Here is a 23115-nt window from a genome sequence, read left to right as displayed (position 1 = left end):
TTATTCGGGAATGAAAAAAAAAAAATCTATTTAAACCCCTCTTTTCTTCCTATCTCCAATGGCAGGGTGTAAAGGTGCTTCATCTCCCTGCCAACAACAAGAACACGTAAAATACTTAAGCTTAAGTTGGATTTTATGTTTTAAGCAAAACGTTGGAAGAGGACGGTGCGTTCGATCATGCGTGTGTGTTGATCGCCACCGTTGCGTACCTGCCACCTATCATAGTCGTCGTGTATTAGGCGCGTCCTACCAAAGGACGTGGGAATAGCATCGTGTTTCCGGGGCTGGTGGGGCCACCCTCGTGTGAGCAAGGAAGCACCAACAACCAACGACGGATAATAATTACGATTACCGACAAACACAACCATCGCAAGTACAATAATAATAGGGAAAAACCCATAAACTCTTGAAGAGTGAAACTTAATTTGCTCGTTTGGTGCAATCTTCCATGTGGTGAGTTGTGGTGCAAACCGGCAAAAAGGCCGGCTAGTGCGTATAATACTCTCGACGTTACAATCAACCAGTGGTGTACGTAGTGTTTTTAGTGCAATAGTGAACCGTTTGTGCGAATGCTGATTGTGGTCCTCGAGAAAAGCAGAAATCTCCGATAGAATCGGTTCATTCGATCGTGTATGTACGTGTCTGCACTCTCTAGCACTGTATGAGCAATATTGTGACTACTACAAAACGTATATGCTTTATTTACCGATGTACCGTGGTGCAATTGAGAACGTGCGGAGAAACTTAGCTTTAATGTAAATTCGAGTTTCAAGTTATCGTACGCCGATAGAAGGGACGTCTACCGGTACGCGTTGATCGTGTGAGGAAATCGTGTGTGATCGTGTGATTGATTGCAGTGTTAGCAAGAAACCGAAACTGAATCGTGTTTATTCCACCGAAAAAAGAAGAAGAAAAATAGAGAACAAGGCTGTTTTCGTAAATGTAAGACACGTGTTTAAAAGTTCTTGTTGCAAGCAGGTGATTTCACGTAACGACAAGACATAACGTCCTAGACATATCCATCCCCCAAACTACTCAAACACCGCTACCGAGTGTTTGAAGTATAGACCAGTGTGTGTGTGTGTGAACTACTACTACTACTATTACTACTGGTTCCCTGAGAACCGCTACGAAACATTCCGCAATTCCCAAAGCAGTATTTCCACCCAAAGCGGGATCGAGCATCCAAGCACAAAGAAGGGAGATCGTCCTGTACAACAGGTTTACGGGTTTTTAGAGAAGAAGCGGTGGTCAGTTGCTGCGTTGAGCCACGTGGACCAAGAAACGACGACGAGGAGCGGCATGCAGCAGAGTAATAACTCAGCAGTACAGAAAAGAAGTCTGACATGATAGCTTTTTACGTTCGTTTGTTAGTAACGGTGTCGACGACGCAGGCTCCCCAAGTACTGCTGAACAGGATCAGCACCATCGCAGCAGCATCCATTGCTATCGATAAGCTTAAAGTTCCAGTGTCCGGGGAAGTCTAGTTGACACTGGTAGTAGAAAGAGCAAGAATAAGAACCCAACATATTACGAAAGCCATACGTCGTCCAGCGGCCAAACAGAACACGAAGGACAGCGGCTGGTGGCGCCGTGCACGAACAAACATTACTCCGTTACTAGTGAGATGTGATTTTCTTGATTACCTGACTAATACGTTCACGTGTTAGCATTAATTTTAAACGAAAAAGTGCAATCATCTCCTTCGTCACAGTCGAAAACGGCGAATACTCGATTGGGGACGGAAAATAAATATATATTTCGCACAAATTTGTTCGAAATCGTTTGTTGATCGAAGCTACAAAAGCACACGTAACATGATCAATACGGACCAAACCGTAGCGGATAAGGTATATCAATTGGGGAACGAAATGAACGATCGATTCCATCAGCAATACACATCATTCGAAGAACTGCTGCGCCTGACGGAACGGATGCGAACGCTGGAAGCTCAAGGAAGGATGGTCGGTTCCGGTCGTCTGTGCGGTGGCGGAGAAAGCTCACTGAACGGAGGAGCTTGGGGCTCACCGCCCGGAGTCGGCTCGAGTGTAGTTGGTGCTGGCGTATCCGGTTGGAATGCAACAGCGGTGGGTAGCTCTCAGCAAGCCGGTCAACAGCAGCAGCCGTGGAACAGTGGGCAAACGAGTATGCCACCACCGGTTGGGCCACCGAGACAGGAGATGCTCGGCAAATCGAACAACGGTGGCGGATCACCGATGGTAGTTGGAGGAAGCGCTAGTACCGGACAGGGTGGTACCGGAGGATGGAACCAAGTGGTCGTCAATCCTAATAAGCAGCAGCAGGCTGCTTCCCAAGCTATGGTTGGTCAACCACAGCAGCAACAGGTACCGGGTGCCAATCCGCAAAATTCCGGACCAAACGCTGCTGCTAGTCTCTCACAACCAGGTGGCGGTAATCCGCAGTCGGCGGCAGGAGCTGCTCCAGGAGGCGCTGCCGGCGGTAATGGAGCGGCAGCGGCGGCGGCAGCGGTAGCTTTAGCTGCGGGTAGTGGCGGTGTTGGAGGAGGAGCTGCAGGCAGTGGCTTGGCTTCAACCTCATCCGCTAAGCTGGAACATCTGAACTCGATGCGTGAGGCACTGTTTGCCCAAGATGGTTGGGGCTGTCAGCACGTCAATCAGGACACCCAGTGGGATGTACCGATATCTCCGGAACCAACCACCAAGCCTGACCCGTCGCTCAAGGCTACCGTCAACAATGGCACCGAGCTGTGGGAAACCAATCTTCGCAACGGTGGTCAACCTCCGGTGCAGGCACCTTCGCAGAAAACTCCTTGGGGTCCGCAGAGTCATCACGGCGGAACTTGGGGAGTGGATGATGAGAGTGGCGGTGAGGCTAGCAATGTTTGGACCGGAACTCCGGGTGCTCCTGGAGGTGGTGGTATTGTCGCTAGTGCTCTGGCCGGAACTGGCGGACCTCCGCCGGTAGTTGGCGGAAATCCTGGTGCACTTGTTGGAGGACAGGTGGGAGCTGGCGGTGGCTGGCAACAGGGAGCAACCGGAGGTGCTGGTGGAGTTGGTGGCGGTGCAGGAGGTCCTGTCGGTGGTGGTAATGGCATGTGGCAGGCGGGAACGGGTCTTCCTGGTAGTGCTGGCATTCCTCCACCGAAGAAGAGTGACAACGATTGGAGCAGTGGTGCGGGTGTTGGTATCGGAGCGCCAGGCGGCGGAAACGGAGGTTGGGGTGAAACACGTGGAAATGTTGGTGCTGGTGCGGTTGGAGGCACTGGCCCGAATACGGGTGTTCCACCGCATCTTGCTTCCCAGCTGGATGGATTACCCAACGTTGACATCCGTAGCATGCGTCCGCCGGGTGCTGGCGGTATGGATCAGAGCCGCGAATTCCGAGGAGATCCTCGTGGAATCTCGGGGCGTTTAAGTGGATCTACATCGGGCATGCTGGATCATTATCCGATGGGCAAAATGCCACCGCCGGGCGCTTTGTCCTCCGCTTCATCAGCTGTCGGTGCTGGCAACAGCCAGTGGCCATTAGGTGGTGGAGGTGTAGGTGCCAGTGGAGGACCGGTTGGCGGAGGCGGAGTTCCATCAGGCATGCCGCCAACGAAATCGGTTTCTGGCGGTTGGGACGATAACTCCCCGCCGGCGGTGCGTCGTAATCCTAACCTTGATGATGGCACGGCTCTGTGGGCAGCAGGAGGAGGAGGCCCTGGAGGAGGTCCGGGCGGTCGATCCAGTTCAGGAGTTCCCGATAGTCAAATAGTTGGGCGCGGTGGACGCAATGGTCCGTTGGGCGGCTTGAATGCTGGCCCGATTGGCGGTGGTGGAGGACCTTCGGGTGGCCCAGGTGGGTTGGGAGGCGGTCCGAGGATGGTTGGTTCCGGCGGTCCTGGTGGAAATCCTCTCAAAGCAGACGCCAGTAACATGTGGATGGGAGGACATGGAGGAGGAGCCGGAGTAGGAGGCTCGCGAAATGGTTCCTGGGACGACCCAACAATCGGTGGATCATCGGGAGGAAACAATTGGGACGATAAACCGACAGGCGGCGCCGGTGGACCACTGGGTGCGGCGTGGATGGATGGACCAGGAACTGCGCCGCCTGGTGCAGGAATGCCTGGTGCGGGTAATCAGTCTTGGAATGCGAACAAAAAACCTCTCGGCGGAGCTGGTGGCGGTGGTGGTGGTGGAGGCGTGTGGCCAGATTCTTCATCCGGAGCCGATTTGTTGGGCAACGATTGGAATGTTGGTGGTCCTGGCGTTGGTGGAGGCAAGATGACTAGTAAACCTCCCCATGGACCATTGGAAATTATTCGGAGCAGCAAGCAATATCGCATTCTGTGCGAGATGGGCTACAAGAAGGAAGATGTTGAGTTTGCCCTGCGTGCCGCCAATATGGTGCTTGAGGAAGCGGTCGATTTGCTGCAACGTAACGGGTCGCTGCCGAATGTTACTGGCATGGGTAACGCTTCTTCGGGTGGAGATTGGCGAAGGGATGACACACACGCACCGCTTGGTGGAGGCTCAGGAGGAGGCAATGTTGGTGGCGGTAACGGTGTGTTTGAACCTCCCTTCGGTAATCGCTACCTGGGCGGCGGTGCAGGAGGTGCTGGCAATGGCGGAGGCGGTGGCAATGGACATTCTTTGCACTTCCAGCAGGTAAGCTGACGGAAGGTTGTAGATGAGTGGTCGTTGTTTGAATGGTGCTTTATGCTTATTCGTTCCGCAGGGTAATCAGAACGGTATGCCTGGCAGCGGCGCAGGTGGCATGGGTGGAGCTGGAGGGAATCCGAATCTTTCCGGATTGCATGGCCTCTCCTCCAAGTCACTTGGTAGCTACCTAAATCAAGCACCTCCGCCCATGGGTGGGCTAGGAGGACAGGGAGGCTCCATGACTCCGTTCAACCAAGGTGGAGCAGCAGCCAATAATGCTGTCGGTGGAGGCGGTGGTGGTGGTGGCGGTGGTGCTGCAGGGGGACAAAACTCCGTCCAGCCGAACACACAGCTACGCTCACTTGTTCAGCAGATTCAGATGGCGGTGCAGACCGGGTACCTCAACCCACAGATTCTCAACCAACCGCTGGCTCCACAAACGTTCTTGCTGTTGAATCAGTTACTGAGTAGCATTAAGGTAAGGTGTTTTCTGTTCAGGAAAATGAGCTCCGGTTTTTCATGATATGCGTTTTTTTCTCTTTCAGCAATTACAAGTAACCCAGAGCAATCTGCAGCGTGGCGGTACTGGTTCCAACAATCAAATAGCGATGATCTCCAAGATCAAGCAGCAAATAGCCAGCCTGCAGAACCAAATAGCCACCCAGCAGACGCTGTATGTGAAGCAACAACAGCAGCAGCAGCAGCAGCAGCAACAGCAGCAACAACAGCAACAGCAACAACAGCAGCAGCAGCAGCATCCGCACCAACAACAGCAGCATCAGCAACACCAGCAGCAGCAACAGCAGCAGCAGCACCAGCAACATCAGCAACAACACCACCAACATTCGTCTGTTGGCAATCCATCATCCCATCTGGGCGGTGGTCATCTCGGTGGCAATTTCCATCGCAATGATCCCAACGAACTGAGCGCACTGCAGAACAGTCTATCGGAAATGACGCTGGGCAAGGAGCACAATGGTCCGTATCTGTCCGGACCACCGGTAAGCGGTGGTGGTGGTGCGGGAACAGGTGGCACCGGGCCAACCAGTCAGCAGTCACGCTTGAATCAGTGGAAGCTACCGTCGATGATGGATAAGGATAACAATCACGATTTGACCGATTTTTCGCGCGCTCCGGGCTCGACGGCCAAGTCCGTTGGGCTCGGTGGTAACGGTAATGGAGGAACCGGTGGAATGGGCGGGCTGGGCGGACTACAAAGCGATGGGTATGTGGAAGAGAGAATGTTCATGCGTGGAGATTCATTATCACGTTTCATTGTTTTTATGTTACAGCACCTGGTCATCGGGACGGTCTGGCATGACGGACGGCTGGCCGGATAATGCATCCTCCGATCTGACTGGAAAGGATTGGCCCTCAAATCAAGACTCTTTCTCCGATTTGGTGCCGGAATTCGAACCCGGAAAACCGTGGAAGGTAAGAGGTGAAAGACTAATGAAGGAATTGATTGTTAATGCCACATCTTTTTGGCCGGTTTTCAGGGCACTCAGATGAAGATTGAGGAAGATCCGACCATCACTCCAGGCAGTATTGCCCGCAGTCCTATCGCTTCGATTTCGGTCGGTTCGGCAAAGGATTCGGAGCTGTTTGCGTCCAGCAGCAAACCCTCCCCGACGGATTCGATCAGTCTTTCCTCGTCAACTTGGAGTTTCAGCGCAAGCAGCAACAACTACTCATCCTCGTCCGGCGCCGGTATGAGTAAGCTCGGAGGTCCGTCCAAAAACACGTGGTCGGATAGTGGTGTAACTGGCGCAGGTTCCGATGTTTGGGGAGGCGGGCTTGGTGGTTCTGGAGGGCCTACTGCCAACAGTGCGACTAAGACACCGCGTGGCCCACCGCCAGGGCTCTCTTCTGGTAAGGCCACTGGTGGCGCTAGTGCCGGTGGTGGCCCGGGAAGTAACGGATGGATCCAAAGAACGGGCCACGGTCAGGGTGGCAATTGGTCGGGCGGTGGGGGTGCCGCTGGAACGTGGTACTCGACCTGGTTGTTGTTGAAGAATCTAACCGCACAGGTATGTGAAGCGGGGAGAAGTTTCCACGAAGTAGTACAATTCAAATAATCATGCTCAATGTTTCAGATCGATGGATCAACCTTGCGCACGCTCTGCATGCAACATGGGCCGCTGCAAAACTTCCATCTGTATCTGAACCACGGCATTGCGCTCTGCAAATACTTAACCCGCGAGGAAGCGAACAAAGCTCAGCTGGCACTGAATAATTGTGTGCTCGGCAATACGACGATCTGTGCTGAATCGCCGACGGACAGTGAGGTGCAGACGATCCTACAACACTTGGGACTGCCGGGACAGAATGGTGGTGGTGGTGGTGGCAGCGGTGGTGGCGGAGGAAGTCAGAACAATGCCACGGGCGGTATTGGCAATTCAAATATGGCACAAACTTGGCGCACAAACGGGCCCATTACTGGACGTGTCACTGGTAAGCAGAAAGGGGGTTTGTTGTTGAACGTAACTGGCAATTTGAATCGCGGGTTTCACGGGCTGGGAACGGCACGAAATCAAGCACAGGGAGCAAACTCGAGAAGCGTTACTAAGCGTTACTTCAGTGCTGTCAAAGCTTTCGAAGACACTAAAAAGACGACTGTTGCATTCACAGATACTTGGGGCCCGTCGTGGTCGTCTTCCACCGGTGGCAGCAATCTGTGGACCCCGCTGGATGGTCCAACCGAGCGAGGCACACCATCGAACTTGAACTCATTCCTTCCGGAGAATTTACTCGTTGGCGAGCTGAACTAAGCTGTGAACAACCACAGTGCAGCACCAGCAATAGGCCCAACCATGGTTGAGAGCAGAACAGTTGCTGTCCAAATCGTCATTCGTCAAGCAATCGGTCCCTGTGTGTGAGTGTGCATTCCCCGACAGTACCGGACGCTAGTAGTGGTAAGTTTTTAAAGCAAACCCAAGGGCGCACAAGGGGCGCATCATCCCAGCTAATGGATAATCCTGTCCGTGTGTGTTCGAGCGGAGATTAGTTTTAATTTTTATATATTCGCAAAAGTATTGTGATGCGCTCTAGATGCGCTACTCAGCAAAGAAACAAACGGGTGGTTGTACACTAAACAATCCTCCGAGAGAGTTCGCGCACGTGTAGGTGCGTTGTAGTGTTATGGATTACTAGTTTGTGCCGCGATGCAGCATAATGAAACGCTTACAAACCGATCGATCGATGCGTGTTACATGCCGGTTTGCAGACACAAACAAGAAAAAAGGTACAAATGGTTTTGTTGATTAATTTTTAATTTCACTCACCGGCTTTTTATGTGTCTGCAAAACAAGCAATGCTTTGATGTGTTAACGATGGACGGAGGAGAATACCTATCACGAAGTGCGCTCTGTAGAGCATTCAACCTACAAACATATATACATACATACATATATAAGTATATATTCGATACAACAAATACACTTAGAATTGATCGCGCAGAGGTGGTGTGCAGTACAACTGCACCACGATTGATAGAAACGGTCGAACCAAGCGATCGTTTTCAAAAATGGCAAAACAACCTACCTAAGTAGCAAGGAATACGAATACTGTGCTGAGTTTCAGGTACACACAAATACATATAACCTATACACTGTAAGGCAACACAACACCTGTTAGTATAAACTAAAGAAGGCAGATATACTAATAGTAATAGGACGGAACGATATCAATCCCTCACGACACTCGTCAACCGAGCAACAAAACTTGAGATAAATAATGCCGACGAGTTCCCCGGTTTTGTTTTTGTCTTTATTATAACCTTCCAACTATTTATTTGTTACTCTGTTTTAATTAGTTGCATTATTTAGTTAAATGAATACTCGACCAAGCAGGGAGCTAACGAGTGATGGACGTTAAATTAATAGCGATAGTGGATAATTGATATACGAGAACGCTTATGTTTGTTTAGACCCCCTCTCCCAAGCCCAAACATCGTATATAGTACGTGCATTTACTACCGTAGGTGAGGCTAAGTAGCGACAACAGGGAACAAATCTATACCATTGTGGAAAAATTTAAACTTCCCATCACACACACACACACACACACTCTTGCTCTCCCTCGCGCTCTAGCTGTGCAGAGGGTAGAAACAATCAGACACATACAGTGGAGACACGTGATCTCATGGCTTAAGGGAGGGCTTCCGCCAACATGGCCAATAGCCAGCCAGCATGTGAAGTGAATCAGATTTCCAGATAATTGTATTCTAAATTTTTCATTCGGTAACGAATGTTAAGCCATTAATTAATACGTCCGTATTTGTTCGTATTTCGTTCCTGTTCGACTATAAGATACAGATTCGGAGGGGAGATATATCAAATGTTGAGTGGGTGCGTGCGTGCGTGAGAGTACACTTCGGCGTCGGCAAGGTTGTGATTTTCTAAACCAGGCTTACGAGAGAGCAATGCAATGCAGTGTAGAGAAGGTTTATACAGACTGGCACCACAGAGCAGGGGGTTTTACTTTCAGAACCATTTTGTTTTCTTACCACCAATTACCGATCATCACCAAGAACTTACACCGAGTGTCACCGTAGAGTTGAATACGCTTTATTTGAGTGAGCGTTGCGGAATGATAATAGCCAACCAAACCGTAACACAATCTCCATTTGCGGGGCTTTTTGTTGTTGAATTTGTGGGCATCGGCAGAAACGCCGCATAGACTTAGTTACGCAAGCTATTATTCTTACCGGAGTTCCTACGCTCTTACCCTTAATATTGTTTACGACTTACACATATTGTTTTCAAATATTTTCCCTACCACATTCCTACTGTACTGCATAGATTTAAGTATGAGTTGTAAAACGCACACACACACACACACACACCATCCTTCTTCCAAACGCACACACTATAGGACCCCTATTTTCCCAAAGAAAACAGCGCTTATTACCCGTGTTATGTTTAGCGAAGAAGCAGTACATTTAATATAAAATGCGCACAGGCGGCACAAGCATGAATGGTGCATTCATAAGTAATATATATAAATCTACACTCATCATCACCACCGCTATCGTGTGCGTAAGTAATCTAAAGCAATATTTCGTGTTAGGGCGTAAGGCGGGCATGGGCGAGCAACGAGAGTTCTTTCCTGTTGTTTTGTTGAACTGCTTGAACTGCTTCTACTGCTTGAAATAGTCCTGTTTTTAAGAATTAGAAGAGCAGACAGAAAGATAGCTTGAGGGATCGCAGGAGCGCGTTCGGATTGGTTTGAATCGATCTGTCGATCTTTCATTTTGCTTCAAATGCAGTCCGCTAATGGGAAGAAGGAGGCAGGATATTGGCCAAAAATGTGATAACAAAATTGAAACATTCGGTTGCAAACCAAACACACTCCGATAGCTTTCACCGGTTGAGGCGACAGGCGGGAGTCGTGGAAGAAAACAGGTATTTACTACAAGTACATATGGCAAATGGACAAATGTTTGCATTATTGTACGTGTCTTTCGCGTTTACCTCTTCGGTGGCGAATTTACCAAGAGAGGTAGAAGTAGCGTAATAATTTGAGTTCCGCTGTACGAATGTGTCCGTATTTAAGTTGCCTTTCCTTTTGACCTAAATCCCCGGACTCTGTCCGGCAAAGCAATCATTGCAAGGTGGTGACTAATGGGAAGCTTAACGGTTTGTTTCCACCTCCTTGAACGCTGTAAAGCTCTACAACATGGGAACACCAATGCATTCGCATGTCTCTCGCATGGGGAAAACGTGTACAAAACCGATCTAGCGCTGGATACCTAACGGAGATGCACCTTTTGGGGGAGTTTTACGTTGCATTTGTGCGATTGTATTTGAATGACGAATCATGCGTTTGGTGGAAAACTGCTCTCGGTGCACAAAACTTACAGTAAAACGATATCAAAATGTGTGTGTGTGGGTGTTTCTTGTATGTGTGAATGTTTGCGGGTGAGAGTACAGTGAAATTTTATCTAGCTTTCATAAGAAACCGGACGGAGACAGCATGTGGCATCACACGGTGGGGAGAACAGAAAACAAAACTATATTTTAGTATCTAAGTACACGACTAAACGGCGTATAAAGAGACGGCAGAGACAACACAGAACAGATTCTATTTATATAACATCATTATTATATGAGTTAGGCGTATAAAACAGTAAAACTATATACATAGCAATAAATCGTATGCGGGTGGCGAGCAACAACGCGCGTGCACGAGGCAACAGCCCTGTCACCGATGCAAGGAATTGGAACATGAATTTAATCCATGCTTCTTTGTCTTCGTGTCGTGTGAAGTTAGAGGAAATTTTTAACATTTACGAGACATTATTGTGCAACATTATTAGCAAACGGTTAAAAAGGGGAGCGGGGAAACTGTAATACTTATATCATATACATGTATGAAACTAGTTTAAAATTTAAAAGCCACACACAGCTCTAAAATACTCATATGATTAACAACAATCACCTAAACACCGAGTACATTGAAACGAAACAGGTAGAAGCAGCGTGGCAGCATGGGGAGCTGACAGATAGCACAGAATTATGACAATATATTTAAAACTTCAGAATTCTGACTAGAAACAGATAAACAAACGATATTGGTTGGTTGATGAAATTGGCTATGATTGGCGGTAAGGTTTATAGGAGATAGGACCACGGCCGTACAACGCTACCGTACAGGTAACAGAGGCTCAGCGCTATTAAATTATTGACTAAAGGTGTTGGCTGTACCGATACAGCTAGCTGATAGTGCTGGAAAGCCATTTCTTTTGTTTAAAAATATTGGCTATTGGATTATTTGGCAAACAACGAGACATGGTGAGCGATCGTCCATTTCTAGTCACAATACGAGAAGCAGCATGATGCCCTTTTGCGATTAATGCAGGGCCAACGCCAGCTGATAAACAAAGCCAAATTTTTGATCTACTCGTTTTTAGGTGTTCATCCTGGTAAAAAAACCAATAGAAATAGATAAATGCAGCTAAAAAAAGCAAACCAGCAACTAATCCTTTCTGTGTTCCTTGTTCTATGTAAAAAGAATTTGGTCCTGTGTATCTCTATCCTCTAAGTGTGAAGTCCTATGTCCTTTTCTTGCATCTCGTAGCCACTCCATCGGATAGCGCTGTGTTAGAAACGATTTGCCTTTTTGGGGTGAATACACGGAAAATGGCGTTCAAGCTAAGCTCTGCAGACTAGCGGGGTTGATAAAGTAATCAATGCATAAAGGTGCTCTTTCTCTTGTAAGATAATAAGGGGGAAACAGTTGTGACTTCAGTCCCGGATGGAAAATCAAAGAGGGACAGATTACAAATTGCTAAACAAAAGGTAAATGAGCATCCAAACCAGAAGCGGATATAGCCCAACAAGCTCAACACCGCCACATAAGCTAAACGAAAGTAGTTGATAACCCAACATACATATTGTAACCGCCGAATGAAGTGGAAGAGTGTGTGTGATGTTTAGATATTTGCAAGAAGAGGAAAAAAAAACAACCATAAATGTATTTTAACGAGATATTATGGAGGTAAAAGCAAAAAAAAAAAACAAACAAACAAACAATCTGCCCATCGTAATGTAAGGAAATATTTGCGCAATTACGTGTTTAAGATGTATAAGTAACATTATCTGCTATACATATTGTTCACGAAGCAAGTAACAAAAAATAATCTTCAAGGAATAGTAACGAAATGTGACATGCCATAAACTCCAAAAACAAAAAGACGAAAATGAACAAAAAAAAAAAAAGAGAAGGAAAACACATACAAATAAGGCAAAGAAATAAGATAACAAAGGGTAGAGAAGAAGGTAACAGCGGTGGTAGAAATTTTATCATCTAAATGTCTGTTCCAAATGCAGCTAGCTGGCATAAGTAAAGGCCTAAGAATGAAAAGAAGGTATTCGGGACGGTAGAAAATGACCAAAATCATTAACGAGATAGAGTAGAATTTTGCCAACAAAACACTTGTTGAAATGAAACAGAAATGACCACACACAATTCACGAGACATGACACGAAAGCTGAAGAACCAATACGACGAATCTTAACTATTTGCTACAAAGAGGAGGCTCAAACGAGTAAGCACACACATTCAACCTGTGGGGAAAGGGTTTTTTTTTTCTTTTGGGAATATTCTTTAGATGGGATGAGTTCCACAAGGCTGTGTTTGGTGTTTGGAGTGTACGGTGAAATGTATGAATGAGACCACGCGCGCACACGTTCACCGAATTTCGGGCGACTTAGGTTTGTCTACCCTTTAAGGACACCATTTACTTGACTTCTACTCAGAAGAAAAACAGGAAACTAGCAGTCATTTAGTCACACAGCAATGCAGCGATCGTTCGTATGTGTGGGGTAGGGCTGCTCTTCGCTAGACGTTTTTCCATTCTCCAATCTCTATGTGTCTATATGTGCGCTTATATTGAACAGTGTGTAGCTTCTCATATCAATGTAACTTCCAGTGTAAAATGTGTGTGAGTGTGTGTGTGATTGTAGTAAGTCCCCATAGTGACCAGTATATATACATAGTAAAAGGGTTTGTAAAACTGGATCTTTCGGCGTCAGGTGCACTGATGCGCTCTGTGACAAGTGTTCGCCTTCTAAATGTACTTACCAACAAACAAAACATACAAACAAATCAGTCAAGCGATAATCAAAAGCCAAGGTGTGTAGGACCATGCAGATGGGAAGAGAGAGAGAGAGTGGTAGGAGGATGATGCATTTTACGTGATAGTAAAGTAACGTAGTCGACGTCTCTGACGAACCTGACATAGTTGTTGAACCGCAGAGCAGAACCTCTGTGTAGGGGAACGTACACGCTGCGCTTTGTACTCAATCCGTTTCGCTTTTTTGGAGCATTTTGCAACGAATTTACGTGCTAGTAGAGATGATTTCTGTACCAAACGATTGTGTTTTCTTTTGTGTTCCGGGAACTCCGCGATATCCATCCAGCCCTCGTGTATAGGGTAAAGGATTATTCAAGTGCTAAGTTGGGTTTGGAACGGAACGATGTATCGAATGTAGTCCGTACGTTCCGAATACTCATTTTACGGGTTTATTATGTGATTATTGTGAGAGTGATTTGTCTGAATAGGACTAGACGGGCGGGCAGGCGTAAAAGTGAGGCGTGAGTTTATTGAAAATTAGAGACCTTTAACGGAAAAGGATGATAGTGATTTGCTGTCTTCCAATGACGAGAAGGAAAATTCATGTCCGAGTTTTTGCAAATTATTTGGCCTACTCTCTGCCACCACATCATCAACAAGCGATTGTTTAGCATTTTTAAGTAGCGTATTATTTTAAGTTGTTGGTATCAAAGGAAAATGGCAAGGAACCGTTCCGCGCAATCCACACTGAGTTGTGTTAGTGTAAACGTTACTGAAACACAGCTCTGGAAGTGTTTGGAATTGAACAAAATTGGGATAATACAACAACAAAAAAACAAAGTTCTCTTAAAGATGTGTTTAAACAACAAGATAAGACAGTGCCTTAAAAACTGCCACTTGGACGAGGCTTGTGCGACGACCCCGATTGCTAGAAGCCCATTCATCATCAGCCCGATGTTGCTGCTACATCATGCGATATCATCCAAACATTGTTCCATCGGCTTAACCCTCTGTAGCCACTACAAAATAAAAAACCAAAATCAAATGAAATCGACGTACGAAAAGGGGCCGGAAGGAGCCGGTTGCAGAAATTTGGAGCAAATTCCACGAGAGCTTACAGTGTTAACCGAACAAAACAAAAAAAAACAACCTGTAGAGTGTTCTAGGAGATAGAATCTTTTTATTAGTGTCAAAGTGTTTGCATTTAATGTTTTAGACAAAGCGGAAGGGGTGAGAAAAATTAAGATGAAATTTAAAAATTAATATCACGATCGCGTGTGATCACGATTCCTTTCACCGTAGTGTAAAGTGAAGTAAACAATTCTTACATACTATAACAAAAAAAAAAAAAAACGTAAGCTGCTGTGGAATACTCCATAAATCGTACAGCCAATCAAAGACACATTGTTAGTTAAGACATATTTAGCACACAGCGCTCTCAACTTCCTTAATGTACTGTTTTTCCCTGTTCGGTTCTGTGCTTGTTCCTTCCAATAAAATTCGCTAAGCGAATGGGTTTTCTAAACAAAAACAAAAAAAACTCTACGTGTGTGCGCGTGGAGGAAAAGGTTAATGGTGGAAGGAAAAATAGAAGAAGCCGAACAAAGCACCGATCAATCAACTGTTTAATGGGTAGACACGCCAGTGTTTGGTGAGGAAAAAGGGAAGGAAAAACACAAAAACATAAGAAAGTCTAACGGATACAGCCATCTTGAATGTGATTTATGTTCCTTTGATGTATAATAGAACGGAGTGCAAACCCCCTTGAATGAGAAGCCCCGATATATTCACCCGCAAAGCCAAAGAACTCAAGAAATCAAGTGAAAAAAATAAACCTTTAGCACGGTGGTATCACCGGATCGCGCAAATTCTGCGGGCGATGATCAATAATCTACATCAGCTACATATCATCGTCAAGCAAATCAATCAATAAAAACACAACGTTACGAGCGAGATTGCACGGTGATTTTGGGTCTGGGACACCGTTTTGTTCTGGCCCGCGAAACGAACGAATCATCACGATACAAAAGGATGTCTCTGCAACAGTCGCCCTTAGGAAAATGTCGCGTGCCAACAACAGTGGTCCGGCTTCTAAGCGAAAGCAAGCCAGTCGATAAAAAACACCCTTACGGAGGGTTTAGGAAGAAGGCAGTAGTACTGCAGTGTGTATACGACACGTGTGTAACAAACCGCTATTTTCTAACAGTACAAAGCCAACACTTACGACAGCAACAAAAATGTCGAGATTCTCGAGAGCTCCAAATCACTCGAATAGGACGGAAGTAGGAAATCCCCACCATGTATCACAGACAAAGGAAACACATAAGTTGCCGGACTGCCAACGGGAAAACCGAGACCGCGAGCGGTTCTTTTCAACGGATTGACGCTTTACATCCTAATCTCATGTGTGCCACCAACGTACTTAATCCACCAGCTTCACGGTGGTTGGGTGGGTTGGCTAATGCATTCGTGTATACTGTCCCTCGAACAACGAGAGAAGGCAGGAGACGTGTGACAGATGCAACACGTTTTAGTACCTGTCAGCGACGAAATGGGAGTGCACGGCGAAATGAAAACCGATCATACGAGCGTTCTTTTTGAAGGCATTATATCCTGAGCACTTATCATGTTACTAAACATAGCTGAGCGATAAGCAGTGCTCCGAAAACGGTGATCGATGCTACTAACACAAGGTGCTAACACAGAAAACAAACGGACGCTACGAAACACTAAGCGCATGATGTCGCTGCAGCAAGGAGAACGGAAGTGAGTAGTGTAAGATCAAAATTTGATAAACGAAAAAGCAAAAAAAAAAAAACCCATAGTGTGTTTAGTGATTCGCTTTTAACTGTGAGTAAACCTAATTGGTTGGACGTGTCGTGTGAGTGTACGGTGAGATAGAATAAATCTCTTATTAAGAAACAATTATTTACTTAGGCGGATAAAGCAAAAAAAAACAAATGGATACAACTATATATATACATAAACAGTACATAAGGCAAGCGAAATGAATGCAAATGATTAATGCAAGCCTAAGTATAGTCTTAGTATAAGTATTTTTTTCTTCCTTTGTCCAACCCTCCCTTAAATGAAAAATAGAACAATATGCGATACATTTGTGTAGTAGTTAAGTAAATGAATACGTACCAAAAAAAGAAGAAAACAAAATGCGAAGGAAGAAGACATGTGTGTAATGTGTAATGAGGCTATCAAACACACGAGTGGTAATTGAAACTAAATATAGTAAAAAGATAAATGATGATGCGTTTTGGGTGGGGCGAATCTTTGAGTGTAAAAGAAGAAAACAAAAAGAACAAAAAAAAAAAAACGCCAAAACGCAAAACAACAGGGTTCAATAAGACAAGCAAAACAAAACTGCAATCTAACAGCGGATCAATTAATATATTGCAAATGAAACAAACCAACGGTACTGAAGAAAACAACACACATACAACTTATAAACTACATTGACAAAAACCACACAAACCACTTAAAATGTTACGCATACTGATAGTAACATAATGAAGGGGGGAAAACTAACAACCAACCAACCAACGCGGATCAACAACCAAAACCAATGAGAGGAGAGACTTTCGCGGGATCAGTTGGCTGTGGCACAAACTAATAATAATACTGGTAAACCCCAACATGGCAGCAACCCGCTCCCCCGGTGTTTGACTGCTCGTGGGCTGCCCCTTGAATATCTGGCCATTCGGCAGTAGAGGACAGAAAAGGGGGGTAAAAACGGCAGCCGAGCGATGCAACTTCTTGTGCAAAACAAAAACGACGAATACCACCTACAATTAATAAAACAAAATAACAAAAATAAAACACACACACAGCAGCAGCAGCATATGGTAAACAGTATTTTCTGTAAGAAAAACATTGAAGGAGAAAAAAAGCAAATGAAAAAAGAGGAGTAGAAAGTGGGAGATGTTTTAAAAGCGCGAGAGGATGCCTCAGAACGATACAGTGGAGTAGCAACAACAAAAAAAAAAGCAATGAGCGCACCTCTTCATTAGATACTTGATGGGAGCCTTAATATTAACCCAGAACCAGAAGATTAGCAAAGGAGAAGCAACCCGTTTTTATCAGTTTAATGTGGCACCACTTGCGGTGGAAAACGAAACTAAAACAACATAAGGCGAGAAGAAGTAGAGTTTAAGGGTGTCCAAACGTCCAAACGGCGGCAATTGGAGCAAACGTGTAATGGATTAGTTGAATGATTGGTTAATCATCATACGAACTCTTTATTCTTATCTTAATCACCGACAAAACCAATCTTTGTTTCGAAAAGTGCAATTATTTTACATTCCAACACACATCCCGCACATGTGATATCTGCTGTTTTATGTTTATGTTTTTCGATGCCGATTGAAAAAGTTACTACATTTGCTTGTTAAAGCGCCGCGTTTTCATTGCTTTACCCTCGTTCAGCGAAATACCGTGTGTATTGGTACCGATTGCGTCTGGAAGTGATATGAGACTGATTTGAGCCGATGTATGAATGCACGAAAAGCCACTTAAAACAACCGAACCAAACACGACACACATATAGAAATGGTTGGTGCAAGGGTAGTGGCTAGGCAGAACAATAAATATCTGATGAATAAGCCATCCATAACAATGTAGAAAACTTGATCTTGAATAAGACAAAGTCGGGATTAATTTGAATTAAGGTCGTTTATCGTTTTATACTGGTAGAATCTCTTGAAATCATACTCTGTGAACCTTGCAAAACCATTAGCGAAAAAGGTAGATTTTTCCTCGCCATTTTCTATTTATTTTTTTAAACGTTTCTAACGTTTTCCTTTTTGCGTTCGCGATAAATCAATAAAACAGTTTGATGTGGGTAAAACAAAGTGAAGAACAAAATGATAGAATAAATTAATATCAAACATGGAGTAGAAGGAAAGATGAGAAACAGACACAGTGTAGTTTGATATGTGTCGTATGAGATTTGATGTGCAAAAAGCTTGCCCAGGTGAAGCTTCCAACCATTAGACGAAAAAGAAAAACAAAATTAAGATTAAGCATTCAAAACAGAAACACTACGAAACAAAGTTATTAGCAGCAGCGGTTGGGATACATTGTGACATTTTGTTTATATAAATGGGTAAGATAAATCGGCTCGCAATATAAGCAAGCTCTTCTAAGAGCACACTTTACATGCATAAATATATATAAGAGAAAAGCAGACAGCAGGACAAAACACCCGGAGCAAGTTTGGCGCGAAGAGCTTTGAAGTTTATGAGTTTTTCAGTTTTGCCTTCAGTAATAACGGAGTCGACTACATGCCCAAGGAAGCCTTAGCATATCCGGGCTTTGACCGCTCACCGTGGAGAGAAACAGCACTAAACATAAAGCAACTGCTAAATAAAACCTTAGATAATAGAACGCGGACCGTGTGTGGCCGATGTGGTGGCTTCTGGCGACCGAAAACACATTAAACATAAAATTACCAATGAGATAAAGGGTGCACTTCCTTGTAGTGTAATATCCTCCCCTAATAAAAAAAAATTAAGCAAAATAAAAAAAACTCTTTAGACAAAATGAAAACCCCATACAAGGGAAGTGGTTTAGTTGAACGTTAAAGTAAGTGAAAATGTTCCTTGTTTTATGGTGACGAAAAAAATCGCAAAAAAACCGTAACCAAAACCATCAAAACTAAAACTAAAATCATAAAAGAAAGGGAGGTTAACGAAAAATGAGAAAGCGAGACAAACAAATGCAAACTGTCAAACAAACAATACAATAAGAGATTCTAAACATTTACATAAAATCAATGTGCATCCAAGTAGGTTGCGATAAATGTGCTCACGCTCATGGCCCCGCCCCCCCATCGATATCATGTGTATGTGTTCGAATTTTAAACAGGAAAAAACCGTTAGGGAAAGAGGCTAACCGTAAGGGGAAGAATGAGCGGAAAATTTAACTGAAAATGCATAAAATGATCGAAATGCGAGACTAGCGAACGAAAACGATGCACAACCTCTCTGAATATGAACAACCTTCGGTTTAAAGCACTCAGTTACTTTATCTCTCCCGAAAGGAAAAAAAAGGGCGAAGTGCTTCACATTTGCTGCACGAAGAAGATGTGCCAAACAGTGAGTTAACTTTAGAGAGAAAAAAAGCACCAAATTGGTTTTTCTTTTTGCTTGCCACTCCACGATCTCTCCGACATTTGCGCCTATCCATTTCCCGTGCATACTATCCTAGTCGCACAATCACAGTTCGATAATCAAACGCATACCTCTCTTTCTCTCCGACGGAAGTGCTCGTTACGGAAAGACTACTCCAACAGACGAAAGCAATAGCACGGGAAGGTGGAACCAAATGCTTTACTTACAAATTACTTGGTGTGTAAGCAGGTGTGTAATAAGCCTAGTCAAAATTTGTCAAATTACTGCACACACAGACATCCTAGCCGAAAATTACGTTGATATTTGACTTTTTTATATTTTTTCGCTGGGTGAGTTTTGTATGTGACATAAGTAAAAACATTACAAAAAAAAACATAAATACAGGTGCAAGAAGTAGATGGATGTGGTCAGTAGTAGTCGTTAGAGGCAGAGAGGGGGCGAGATGTAAACTTATTTTCCCCTTTCTAAAAGCTTACCTTTCTTACATCTCGGTGGCGTTTGTTGTCATTTAGTGTAGAAGCACCGGGAGCGATCGGATCGGATTCAGTGTTTCAGCTTCAGCTTTAATAATACAAAGACTTGATCTTACCTTCAATCCTCCTACCAATAAATGACTTTAATCTGTCCGGTGTGTTTATATGTATCTAGTGGTGAAAATGGAAAAAAAGAAGACAAAAAACACGAAAAAAAAGTTTAAGATTTTACCACAAAAAAACAACAATTTAAAAATTAATATACGTGAAACTGTTTCGATGTGTGTTATTGCGAAGTTCCGCCTAATGTCTGTACCACAAAAAGTAAAATAGAAAAATTCGCTGTCGATGTTTAGCAACAATTTCCCAACCTAGACACGTAGGCATCATGTGAATGTGAACAATTTTAGGTGTCATAAATGGATAGTTTTTTCTTCTCTCTGTTGTAATGCAAATAACAATAAGCAACACTAAACAAACAAAAACAAACAAAAAAAACGAAACAAACTTTGCGCCCACCACCTTTCCTCAAAAACCTGTTGGATCAATCAAATCGATGTGTTGTCGTCGTACTTTTTTATAAGATAAACTTCGTAGAACATACCAGATAGCGAACGTGTGTTACATTCAGCATCATACAACAAACGAAACAAGAAAAAGCCAATCTAATATGTAAGAAGAAGAAAAAAAGACGAAGGGACGTGCGCTTAAGACAGCGGGCAAACAAGATTTTACAAACCAAACAAAACAAAACGATGGAAAATAGAGATGGAAACGAAACAAAACCTATATATATACACATATAAATGATGATACTACGTGTAAGTGTATTTCAGCCTTCCTGTTTGTTGGAACAAATTCCTAAAAGAAGCAAAACAAAAAAGAAAACAAAAAGAAAAGTAATACATCAATAAGAAAGGCAGACAAAACGACGCAAGTGATAAATAATTGTGAATCATATATTAAAGAAAAAACAACAACAATATTACATATATAAATATATACTATATAGATATATATACATGAACTTTATCTCTAAATGTGTAAAACGATACTACTAAACGATAGTTGATAATGAATGGCAGAGACTCTCAACTCTATCCGTATCTCTTTTTCGCTCTTCGTGGCAGTTGATGTCAGTCTTTTCGCAATATCTTCTCACCTGTAAGCAAAAACATGAAAACGAAACTTACCCTTAACGAAACCAAAACCCATAAAAAAATACATCATGTTCTTTCGAATCTATTTTTGTACTCCTGACTAAATGTAACTGCATCATTATACACAACAATACATCCTAAAGCTATCTATCTATATACACACAACACACACACATACAAACGACGAGCGAGAACGATCCAACCAACGCGTTAGCGCGGAACGACCAGCAACGAACGGCACACGACGATTAGTGGCCGCCGCATCATGTGCATCATCGCCCGCCATACTCACATGAAGAACTACTAAGCTGATATTTATCCCGGTTCTCTCGTACTGATGCTGTTGTAGTAATCAAATGGAATGCAGGAGAACCCCCCCCCAAAACGGTCGAATTTGAAGTCAATGCACAGCCAGCAAAGGGAGTAGTAAGTTTTGTAGCAGAATCCTGAAAAGGCGCAGAATACAAAAGAGGTTTTTTAGTAGAACAAATCAATCAGAGAGGAAAACCAAAACAAAAAGGTTGATAAAACAAACATATGATAACTGTGCGCATTTCGAAACTAAGTAAGCAACAAAATAGAGACGAAGAAGAAGAAGAAGAAGAAGAAGAAAAGATGAATGAAATTAAAGAAAAAATCAAACCAACAAATACAAACAAAACATAACAAATGTGAATGTGACTCCGATATATGAAAAAGAAAACTTTGCGAAACAGAAGCAACAAACACAAAACAAAACCCCTAAATATATAAAGTAAATAGATGTATGTGTACTCTAACTTCTACAGCAAATCTTTCAAACAGAAAAAAAAGAAAAGCAAAACAAAACGCGATAAATGTGTGACCAATCAAAAATGAGATAATTTTAGTGAAAATCATAATAATAATAATAATAATAATAATAATACTACAACAACAATAATAACTAGCAAAGCGGGACGGGGTAATACTTCTTATAGGACGGCTAATGGCGAATACGTGGTAATTAGGTAAGGTGGGTAGTGTAGGGTACGAACGCGGAACACAACGCAGCAAAACAACAAACATAATAATGTAAGCCACCAACAAACAAAGCTAAACTCAAAAAAAAAAAAACCGTCATACAACAGACATTACACGCTGAATAGATTGAACAATACAAATAAATGAGCGCATACATATATATTTTTTCTTATTTTACAAATAAATAATGTTTGCGTGATGATGATGATGATGAGGTTGACGGTAATAAGAGAGGAAACCCCAAAACATATATACGAAAACCCATAATCGGACAGACCGGCGCAGCGCAGTGACTGACAATGCGAAACATGAAACTTTAAACCGAACACAATGTGTTGTCGCGTGATCGTATTTTAAGTGAACCAAGAAGAAGAAGCAGAAGAAGAAGAAAGCTACACAAATAGTTAAACGATGCAGCAATAGCGAACGAGAAGAGAGGACTAGACACAAAACAAAACAAAACCACACAAAACTCTGAGTAATATGAAAACGCTTTAATGTATTGAGTCGATAAGTGAGTGGAAGGGAAGCAGCGCACTGGTGGTGGTGGCGCGCAAGGATGCGAAGGATGTGCCGTTGGTGGTGGTGGTTATATTATGGTCTCGTTTCCATGTTTTCTTGCCATTGAAGTAGCGGGAGACTGTATTACGGAGGCACATAACATATGAGTGATACTCATTTACAAGGGAAAAATATTACATATTAACAACAGAAACAACGTAACTAAAATAAAATATATTGTAGCGATGATGCAGCGGAGACATGAAGCGAATGGAGGAGGGTTTGTGCAACAGCCAAGAAATGCATTTCTATGGTGCACAGCTACTGGTGCAAGAGTGGAATGATGGAAAAGGAGAGGGAAAACCACGTGATTAGTTAACCAAATCCAAGAAGCATCGGTGCAAGAACTATGAAGTGAAGCGACACAAGTATAAGCGTAAATACGAGCAATGAATAGCACAGGGCATATGTTAACGCATAAACAAGCAGAACGGATACAATATGGGCTTGGATAAAAATGGGGGGATAATAAGTAAAACTAGTGAAATAGTCATGTGATGTGTATTTGATATAGAGTTACAATTTAAAAGAAGCAAGCGGTTAGAGAAGGCGCGCAAGCGTACAACAACACAC

General features: G+C 43.8%; 1 protein-coding gene across 2 annotated transcripts in view; it reads left to right on the top strand.

Moving 5' to 3' along the window:
• LOC118513994 (protein Gawky-like) overlaps positions 1-22074 on the top strand; it is a 31412-nt gene extending 9338 nt beyond the window's left edge. For both annotated transcript variants that reach the window (XM_036060424.1, XM_036060422.1), the window contains 7 exons: positions 66-4631; positions 4702-5103; positions 5171-5850; positions 5918-6059; positions 6125-6655; positions 6722-7079; positions 7257-22074. In XM_036060424.1, the coding sequence (XP_035916317.1) occupies positions 1818-4631; positions 4702-5103; positions 5171-5850; positions 5918-6059; positions 6125-6655; positions 6722-7079; positions 7257-7396 (5067 nt within the window). In that variant the 5' untranslated portion in view covers positions 66-1817 and the 3' untranslated portion in view covers positions 7397-22074. The remainder of the gene's footprint in view (positions 1-65; positions 4632-4701; positions 5104-5170; positions 5851-5917; positions 6060-6124; positions 6656-6721; positions 7080-7256) is intronic.
• Positions 22075-23115: the final 1041 nt, after the last annotated feature.

This window comes from Anopheles stephensi, chromosome 3 (genome assembly GCF_013141755.1).
Source record: "Anopheles stephensi strain Indian chromosome 3, UCI_ANSTEP_V1.0, whole genome shotgun sequence".
Classification (NCBI taxonomy): domain Eukaryota; kingdom Metazoa; phylum Arthropoda; class Insecta; order Diptera; family Culicidae; genus Anopheles; species Anopheles stephensi.
Note: the sequence above shows the minus strand (reverse complement) of the source record. Positions and strands in the feature narration are given on the sequence as shown.